Source organism: Triticum aestivum, chromosome 3A, assembly GCF_018294505.1.
Source record: "Triticum aestivum cultivar Chinese Spring chromosome 3A, IWGSC CS RefSeq v2.1, whole genome shotgun sequence".
NCBI lineage: Eukaryota > Viridiplantae > Streptophyta > Magnoliopsida > Poales > Poaceae > Triticum > Triticum aestivum.
In genome coordinates this window covers 711,527,267-711,537,909 of record NC_057800.1, presented here as the reverse complement: position 1 = coordinate 711,537,909, position 10,643 = coordinate 711,527,267, and the positions used below count along the sequence as shown (strand labels likewise).

The following is a 10,643-nucleotide window of genomic DNA, read 5'->3' as shown; positions in this document are numbered from 1 at the left end:
TAAGAAGACAGTAAGAAGACAGCAGAGGACCTGACCAGATTTCTGGAACGTGTGGTAACAAATCAGAATACCTCACAAAAACGCCAGGAACAGTTAATTTCCCAAAGGAAGAAGAGCCAAGAGTTACACCCGAATGTGTCTACGTATAACAAACGCTGCACAAACTGACTAATCTCTACAAATCTGTAACTGAATTTGGTGTGGCTTCAGCCTTACACCTTCAGTTAGATTTCTGTCGAAACATCAACCGAAACCGACTCGGTTGCCATCATCGACATCTGCATCACGCACCATTCAAAAGATAACCATGGAATAACTCAGAGGGGCAACATAAGAAGGTACTACTATGATAATCAATCAATGAGATGGTCTTCATATGCGTCACTTAATACAATTTGGTTGCAAGATAACAAAAAAAAGCATCATGTGATTTGCTCCCCTGTATAGAGATAGAAGAGTAAGTTCAGGCCAATACTTCTACTACAGAGGAAACAGCAGCGAAGCACATGTGAGATGTAACAGCTAGCAATTCAAGTTCTAGTTCTACTCAAATAGAAATATGTACTACTTGATACAGGTGCAAAGCCTGTGAATAAAAATGACACTGCTGATCTCCCTATTTATTTGATCAAACCAAAATGACAAATACAAGATGAAACTTCAGAACATAGTACAAACTGAACGCTGCCTCAAAAAAAAAAGTGCAAACTGAACGCGGTTTCTTAGTTTGCGAGTCTGAATAAAGCTGTTACAAACAAAGGAGTGTGATGAAGAATGCTGGAGAGCAGGCAAACAAGACATCAGTACATCATGGGGAAAATGCGGGGGATGGGGGCTAGAAACTTAATGGTTCTTGGATTGACTAAAGCATGTTGAGTTCAGAATATTCAGACATGATTGGACAAAATGAGAGCTTCATCTTGTTACAGAACGAAGACGGATTGAACGCATGGCAAACGCAGTGTGCTTGACAGTATGGCTGGAGAAGATGCGGAGGCATGCACAATGAAGTCCGTGTCGAAGACATTTGTTAGCTCATGCAACCTGCAATGCCATGTTGAAGGAAATACATGTGAGTGTCCCAGCTAAATGTTACAGAAGAGGAAAACGTACTTCATCCAGCTAAACGCAACTAGTGGATTGCTTGCTAATCTGAACCACGTTATATGAGATCTTATGGCAAACAGAAGTAACAATGGCTGCGACATATTTGTGCGCCATAAGCGAAGTGACCAAGGCACAATCCACCACAATGCAGCTTTGTTGGAACTTCACATAGGCACACACATATACTGCTAGCAAATACATAAGAGTTCTGGATTGTGGAAGCAGAGGCATGCAAATGGTTCAGTCAAATGTTCCGACCAGAAAATAAGAAACACAGGGCTCATCCAGGTACAAAAATGCATATTAGTTAGAGTATAGTATACCTGATTGAGAGATTTGATGAATCGGCCTAGCACTCCATCCGCGTGAAACTGAAAAACAGAAGTGGAGAGGAATAAACACTCGGTGAGCAACCAAGAACAAGAGGGACTACAATTACAACGGAGGTAAGCCCGTGGAGTATCTACGAACCTGAACGCTGGGAGGATTTACCGATGATGGCAATACATGCTTTCTGCGACTAGTATATGTCAAAGGCAAGGATGGGATGATTGGGGTGGTGCTCCACCGCGGCCCTCAACGCAGCCTCCGCTTCATTCGGCTCTGCATCGATAATATTAACCTAGACTCGCTGGAGGGAAGGGAGGTGCCGCATGCCCAAGTCGAAGTTTTCGCGGGAGATCCACTTGGCTGAGAAGGCAAACATAAGGTGTTTTAGCCTCGGCGCAGATCCTCGTGGAAACATAGAGGGCACGGCACCAATACCAATGAAGCGGCACACTGTCACACATGGGAATAATGCACTAGAGGAAAGGACCGGCGCTTCCACCGTATACTCTTCACATCCACAGACCTTAGAATAATCCCATATATATATCTCGAGAACACAAAGAGCAGGCATCGTTCCAAGAAGCTGGATGACTTCCCACTGCACTTCATCCAATTTGATACGAAGATGGGTGAGGAGAGGAAGCGATAAAGGATTGATCCATGATGGCAGAGTACGGAACCGACTATAGACTGACCGGATTCAATCTGTGAACACGCTCTCGCGTCGCTCCCGCGGGCGGCTCGGGAGCAAACCCTAGCCGCCGCCAGCAGCAACCCACCCACCATCCTCTCCTCCCCTCGCCGCCGCCGGCAGCGGTCGCCGGGCAAAGCCCGCGCGGCTCGGCGGCGGCGGGGCCCCTTTCCCCTTCCGTCCAGAGGTGGCTGGCGCGGGCCGGTGGCCTCGGCGGGAGCCTGAGCTGCTGCGCGCGCTCGGGCGGCGCGGCTGGCCGTCGGGGCGGCGCACGGAGGCGCGGGCGCGGACCCGGTGGCGGGGCGCGTAGGTGGAGGCGCGGGCTGGGCGCAGCGGCCGCGCGAGGATGCGTGCGGCTGGGCGCGCGCTGGTTGCCGGCGCGGATCTGGCAGGCGGCGACCGCGCGAGGATGCGCGCGGCGAGGCGCGAGGAGGAGTGCGGCTGGGCGCGTTGTGCGGCCATGGGTGCGGCGTGCTGGCCACCGGCTCAGATCTGGCATGCGGCGGCCGGTGGTCTTCGCTCGGCGGCCCAGCGGGCAGGTATGGATGCCACGGATCCGGCCTTGGCAGCACAAGATGGGCAGTTTCTCTGCCCCGTTTTGCTGCTATGGAGTCCATGGGGCCAGAAGGAGATGGTTGCTGGCCGGAGGTCCGTGGCTGGCGGTCCGGGAGGGGCACTGGCGGCTGCTGGTGGTGCTCGGTTGTCGCCTGTTGGAGCAGGGTGGCTCCGGCCGCGGATGGATGCGGGGTGCAGGACCCGATCTGGTCTCTGCAGGCCCGTCGATGAGGAGGTTTGCGGGTGGCCCGACACAGCAGTGGCGTGCTCGTTGTGTGGGGGGTGCGCGGTCCAATGGAGGTACGGGCCGACCTCGGCCTGCTGCGCGGGAGTGGCTGCACCGGGTGAAAGCCTGGCCGGTGCTGACCGGCCGGCGGCGACGGCGCCTGTGGGCGTCGCTATCCTCCTTGGAGGCGTCGTCGGGAATCTTCACAGCCTTCACTCCCGGATCAAGTCCTTCGGGTGAAAGCCCAGATCCTGCTTCAGGGTCGGGCGGTGGCGTCGTCTTCAACGTCGCTCCCCTCTTTAGGGCGCCATCTTGAAGAATTTGATCCCTTTGGTGCTTCCTACGACTGGACGTGCACGGTGGCTTCGGTGGCAACGATGATGGTGGTGAGCAACGTCGGAGGCGCGGCTTTGGTCGTGGTAGTCGGCTCTTCTCCGGCGTGTCCGTGGGAATGCCTCGACTGCCTGGTGCTGTGAAGTCGAAGCCGCGGTGGGGGGCCGCTGGTATACGATGACGCGTGTTAGGTGGCTCGTTCGGTGATCCCCGTGACGCCAACCTTGCCTCGTTTCTTTGTGGTTCATCGTCAGAGTCGGAGCTGCGTTGTCTAATGTGGATTGTTTGGAGTGTTCTGTTGCAGCCATTAGGGCTGTTCCTCTTTTTCTTTTGATCTTCGGATCTTCTGGTCCTAGGACCTTCATCACCTTGTTGTTTTCCATTGCTTTCTGCTATTATCAATGAATGCCAGCGAATGCTGGATCTTTCAAAAAAAAAAGACTATAGACTGACCGGAAATCCAACTTACGGAGTTGTAAAGGGGGCACCCAATCTTTGCTCATCAAATTTATTAATTCATCTTCGGTAAATATCTCTATCTCTAGACTTTCCAATTTGTGTAAATTACCAAGTGATTCCTCCAAAGCTTTGTCCGAGGCCTCATCCAAACAATTACTTAAAACCCGGAGCACCCTGAGTTTGGTTAGATGACCCAATTCTTTCACAACATGGAGGTCCAGGCTAGACACCCCTAGTTGACCTAGCACTTCCAGACAAGTCAGGTTACCCATACCAGACGACAGCTTCATATTATAGTCAACATAAAGGCACATCAGACGTCTTAGCTGAAAAACACTCGACGATAGTACTTTTATCTTAGTACCTCTTAAGTCCAAGGTAAGCAAAAACTGCAGCTTCCATATTTCCATGGGAAGGTCCTCAACATGAGTATCTTTTAGCCCTAAGTACCTCAAATGCAATAGAGTCGCCACATACCCAACATCTGAAACATCGCAACCTTCTAAATCCAACACGCGAAGAACTTGAAAACTTGAAATATCCAACACTTTCCCAACAACATTATTTGTAAAAATGGTAAAAGATCTCATGTGTGCCATCCTAGTGGTGTCCACATCGATCTTGCTATCGTGGATGGACAATCTACGGACCTTGCTTTTCAAGTTAGGCATTTTTCTACCAGTGTCATCCAATATTGTGATGAAGTTTTCTTCAACTGACAATGTGCATATGAGATCAAGTACCATGTCATGTACACGACAAGCTTCTAAGTTTTCTTCCTCTTCACCATTAGTGCCTATTAGCTGGATCATACTTCTATTAACTAGCTCACTGAAGTAGCTATTACCAAGCTCATATAAGCTAGTTTCTGGTTTTGCACTATAAACAAAACCTTCTGATATCCATCTCCATATTAGCTTGCCTATCATAATCTTGTGATCTTCTGGAAATACGCTAAGATATAATAAACAAGGTTTTAGGTATGAAGGTAGATCATAATAGCTGAATAATAATATCTTTTTCATCTCCTCTAAACTTCGATCTTCTGTGAGTCCGCGACCAATGGAATTAAGCAATGCATACCATTGATCCTTTGTTTTTCCCTGATGATTATTAGCCAAAAGACTTGCTATAGAAATAATAGCCAATGGTATGCCACCACATTTCTTCAAAATGTCTTTGGATACTTGCACCAATTCTTGAGGACACCCTTTCTCATGAGAAAATACTCTTCTATAGAAGAGAGTTCTTGATACATCGTCAGAAAGAGGTTTCATTTTGTAAATGTCATCCCTAGAAGAGCAGCACGCTTCAGAGACACTAACGATGCGGGTTGTCGTGATTAGTTGGCTTCCGGGACTCTTCTTGGAGAAAGCAGTACACTTGATTAATTTCCACACTTCTTTGTCCCATATGTCATCAATTATGATGAGGTACCTATGTGATTAAAAATTTGAATTAGTTGAAAAATCAATTTTTTTTGTAAAAACGTTTTATTTAAGTTGGCAATCCTACGGGTATGATATTTCTATGGCAATCAAACTACATGCCGTGAGATAAATAGCTTCATAAAAAAATCGCGTGCAGTAGTTGTAGTTGTAGAAATGTGCGATTGCGCCTATTGCACATTTCTAAAACTTAAGCTGCACATGTTTTTGAAATGTGTAATCCTATAATTTCCATAGGGTGTTGATTCAATGATTGAGAACATCGACTTATAAGCAAGAATACCAGGAAGATTTACTATAAAAATATACTCCCTAATTCTTACTAGAGGTTTAACACCAGGAAGATTTACTATAAACTTGCAATTAATCAACCATATGATATTATATATAAGAATTGGTGTTATAATTTTACAAGACGAAAATGTATCGATCCATAAGTACACGAAAAAACAAGCGTACCTCTTGCCATAATGGAATTCAATTGAGAACATCGACTTATAAGAAAGACTTTCTTGGTCGCCCTAAAAATATACTCCCTAATTCTTACTAGAGGTTTAACACCAGGAAGATTTACTATAAACTTGTAATTACTCAACCATATGATATTATATATAAGAACTGGTGTTGTAATTTTAGACGAAAATGTATCGATCCATAAGAACACGAAAAAACAAGCATACCTCTTGCCATTAAGGAATTCAATGAGTTCGTCGATCAGATGCTTTTCTTCCCATTCTTCATTACGAATGTGTGCATACTTCTTCTTGTCAAGTTCATAAAGAATATTTTTGAAAATTTTCTTCACGTCCGGATTATGAGAAACCGAAATAAAAGCACAACAATTGAATTGCCCTTTGATCTTGTCATATGCTGCTTTGGCAAGAGTTGTCTTGCCTGATCCACCAAATCCAACAATAGAGACAATCTTCAATGGATGATTTGACCAATCATCACCTTTTGTCAACATGTTGATCAACTCATCTCGTGTTTCTTCAATGCCGACAAACTCTATCACATCTGTGTACAGGGCCATCATGCGAGGGTCAACACTAGCACCAGCGCTTGTATCTTGCATATCTTGCTCGTACCTTTGATGTAGCTCGGCTAACTGCTTAGCTTGATGAACAGCTTCTTTGAGAGCATCAGAGATCCAGTGGAGATCGTTTCTAATCTTGAATAATCCTTTGACCTTCTTGAGTATCTTCTTCACTCTATTCTCTGGGTTGGCAGGACCGCTACCATCCTCCACACGCACCCTGAAGGCGTCAACTATGTCCTCCATGTGGTAGGACAACTCCTTCACCTTTCCTGCCCAAATCTTGACTCCCTCGTAGAGTTGTTCTGGTGGCACTTTCTCCACCTTGCGGAGGGCAGCGTGCATCAGCGTGAGCTCTGTCACAAGAGATTCAATGCCTTTTCTCATGCGTTTCTCCAGGGTGAAATCACCGACGAGGAGAGCACCGAGCTTGGGGAGGAGAGGGCCGATAGCACCCATGGCGATCTCCATGGCAAGCTGGATCTAGCTAATGTTGTGGATGTGTTTTAAGTGGAAGGAAGCTAGGTGGTAGAGCTCTGAGGTTGCAACGAGGGCACCGTGGTAATGTTTGTACCGCTGTTCCAAAATGAGAAGCTATGTATAGGGCATGATTCTATTTTGTCAACCAAAAGCAAACAATGTTACTCTACACAGCTGGTCATGTGCGCAAACTCACTACCTTGTGGTCCTCTACACATCGGGGTCCCAGGTATCAGCTAGTTGTAGTTGTAGTAGTACCTAACAGTGTTACTCTGGTTGCTCACACAAGGCTCAGTCCGATCTTAGACGGGCCAGGATGCCCTTGGACTGCATATCAAAAGTTAAATTACACGGCGCTACCAATCTACAAGCGTAGACCCTGCGAACAAGTCGTTGTACCAAAGGAAAAAAAATAGAGTACGTAAGCCCACCTGCTCCGTGAATGAGACCATATATGTGTTACTCACTAAAAAAAACTAATGAATACCCATGTGGATGTGCATGTGTTGTGACCATGTCTAAGCGTATGTATGTAGATAGTTTAGCTTAGTTAAACAACTCAGTTTGCATTATCTCAGAAAGACCCATAGCCGCCTCGGTCGGTGGTTTGATCACCATGCGTACACGTAAGGACAAGGTCACAACTAACCAGTTTGAAAATGGTGGTTGATCTAGACCCCACAAGGCAATGTCATCTCTAACTTCTACAACTATTTTCGCAACCATCGTTGGTTGGATGTTAGGACAAGGGTGGATAAGAACATATCTGCTGAGTCGGGGCTTGTGGTGCGCTTGGTGCATCCAATCTCAAACTGGCATTATTATCAGCCACAGTCATGGTTTGGTGCACTACCGGAGATGCTCAACAGGGGGGAGGGCTTATATTGCCATGAGAGTGTAACTTGTCTAGCTTCATGACTTACCGACCAAAGTTCATCATGAGCAAAATCCTGGAGGCACCGCAGAAACGTAACGTTTCCTAAATCGGCAGAAGTGATAGCAGAATTCAGGCACAAGTTGACTGCATGTTGTCGCGGAAGAAAAGAGAATGAAACGGCAAGGCAAATGCAGCGTTCTTGGCTTCTTGCTTGGATTGGAAGCAGCAGAGGGAGTTTGAGGTGGACATTTCAATTTATAACTCTGGAATAAACATGACTCTGAACGCTGTTACAAACAAAGAAGTTGAACAAAGAATTAAAGTGGGCAAACCAGCCAGCAGTGCATCGTAATTAATGGTTCAGCAAAACTTGGTTGTTCTTAAGTTGCTGCAAGCAAGAAGAGAATTCAGACATAAGTGAACAGTCTGCATGAGAATTCAGACATAAGAAGAGAATATAGTTGGATTGCCTCCCCGCTCCCCGGTGACAGTAAACATTTCGTCAGGGGAATCAGAATCACATTCACATCCGACCGCGTGCGCCAGTGAGTGCCTTAATTTATAACAGACGCAATTGCACGAATCAGTTGAGGTATCTGAAAAGGATTGTCTGAGTTTTGCATTGAGCTGGGGGCTTCTCGCTTTCAGGTTCAGTTACCGAATAAGGATGAGCATCGTCCTCTCGCCTGATCTTGGCTGCTGCATGTCGGACAGAGCAGACTATTACTATGAAAGTACGTAGAGTACATAGCTTGATTGCAATAAGACTAACCACACAGACACTCGAGATAAACCAAGGACAACATAACAAGATACCGTCATGACATTGAAACAATCACTGCTGACTTCCCTGTTTGGCTTATGGAACATGATGGCAAATGCAAGGAGACAGGGAAAACAAGGAGCAAGCGATACAAACAGTAAGTGGACATTCAGAAGATATCACGAACTGAATGCTGACGAGTCTCAAATAAAAAAAAATGGCTCCGTGTCTGCTATAGGAAGAAAGCACCACATAGAATAATTAAAGTAAATATATACAAGCCAGCAGTACATAGAGAAAACTAATAGCAACCAATAGGAAAAAAAGGATGAAATTTCAAAATATTGTATAAACTGAAGGACCTTAATTTCATTCCAATTTGCTGGAGTAAAACGGCTCTGAAAGCTGCTAGGAACAAAGAAACATAATGGATAATCAAAGCAGGCAAATTAACATTACTCCACCGCGGTCTGTCAACACGTTATTTGGAACGTGGCTTAACGGGATAGGGCCCGAAACAGCGAGACACATTCGCGTAGGAGTCTGTGCTTTACTGTAGGTAGTCTGGAACTGCAGAAATGACTTGGTTTTTAACAGAACAACAAATATTCATTTTTTGCAGGTTATTTTCCGAGCCACTGCGTTGATCCGTATGTGGTCGCTACTTACTCCGACGGAGGCCATGGAGCGTTTGGTTACTGGATCTATCCACTGGGAGATGGTAGCATGGGATATCTTTAACCGGTTTGGATGGCGGTCATGTAATAGGATAGGCAATTAGTTTACCTATCTTTCTTATGTCAGCCCAGTTGTGGCTTTTTCTGGCGAGTTTGTTTTTCGCCTTTTTAGCTCTTTGTGAGCTCTCTTTTATTTTTCGTTTTGAGACTTGAAGACCTTGTTGAACCTATTTATTTGTTTAATAAGTTGGCCGTATGCATCGTTCTGATGCAGAGGCCGGGGAGTCCCGCCTTTTTGAAAAAAAAGCAGGCAAATTAACCAGCCAGGCATACATCATAATTACATAACTCTTCCTTGTATGAAAAGAAAGAAATGGAGAAGGAGGTTCATCATTAGCAAAACGCAGGAGGCGGCGCAGAGGCTTATTTGTTCTTGAATCTGACCAAAGTGATAAGAGTATCCAGGCATAAGTAGGTACAATTACAATGACAGCTCAAAGTTGCTGCAGAGGAAAAAATCAAAACACCATGGAAAATGCAGTGTTCTTGTCTTCTTGAGTCTCACTGTCTAAGTTGGCAAGAGCGAAAGCATTCAGACAATATTCTAAATCTAACACATGTAGAAGACGAAAGCTCAATATAAGCGACACTAGAACAAACATAGCACATGGATATTGAAAGAGAGCTCACTTGGACCTTGTTGCTGTTGATGGTGGCCATGTCTGCCACGCTCTTTCGGATGGATAATCTTCAAATCTTGCGTGCCATGCAAGTGGTTTTCTTCACTTGGCAAAAACATATGGGATCAATCATCATGTCATGTATACGATAAGATTTTTTCATGCCTTCAACAACATTGATGTCTATTGGTCAATCATGCTTCTCTTTATGATCTCATTGAGTAACACTATCACCGAGCTCAAATGGGCTAATCTCTTGTTTTTCATGATAAACAAAACATTCAACTATCCATTTACATATTAAGTGACCTTGCTTAGTCGTCTAATCTTCTAAAAAAAATACTCTAGATCATCACTTTGACATAATCTACAAGTCAAGACTTCTTTTACTATTTCTTTGCTAGTTTCCATGTTGTTATGTACGTGACACATATTGTGTGCTATCTCTAGTCTACCCTAACTTGCCGAAGACAAAAGATTGTGTTGTTGTATGATATGATATACCTTTGCATCATTATTATATGCAAGCATATTTCAAAAGATTACAAAGTTAAGAGAGACCAATTGATATGGAGACGGATAGCTGAAGGATGTGTGTATCATGTAAACGAGAAATTGGCCCATTTGAGCTAGGAGAGAGTTACTTCAATCAGCTCATAAACAGAAGCATGATCCAACCGGTAGGCATCGATGACGAGAAGAGCAAAAGCTTAGCATGTACATGATATGATGCTTGATCTAATATATTCATCGCGGAGAGATAAAGTTATGGATGGTAACAGCGAAATAACAAGATATTCTTCGTCCGCACTATCATCTTTGTAAATCCACAACAGTTGTGATTCTCATCCCATGCCCCAAGTACCTATGCATGTGAAGTTTTGCAATGATTAGTTGGCAGGCAAGTCAACAAGCGTGTACTATTTCTTTGTAAAGAGGACATCAATGAATAATTGGCTACTCACTCTGTAAAGAAATATA

At 44.9% G+C, this 10,643-nt stretch overlaps 1 protein-coding gene across 1 annotated transcript; it reads right to left on the bottom strand.

Annotated features, from left to right (window-relative positions):
- Positions 1–589: 589 nt before the first annotated feature.
- On the bottom strand, positions 590–6,656 carry LOC123059341 (disease resistance protein RGA5). Its single transcript, XM_044481923.1, has 5 exons — positions 5,830–6,656; positions 3,685–5,138; positions 1,579–2,127; positions 1,431–1,478; positions 590–1,044 (listed from the first exon to the last, which is right to left on the bottom strand). The coding sequence occupies exons 1-3, from the start codon at positions 6,654–6,656 to the stop codon at positions 1,730–1,732; spliced, it is 2,679 nt and encodes an 892-aa protein (XP_044337858.1). The 3' UTR covers positions 590–1,044; positions 1,431–1,478; positions 1,579–1,729.
- Positions 6,657–10,643: the final 3,987 nt, after the last annotated feature.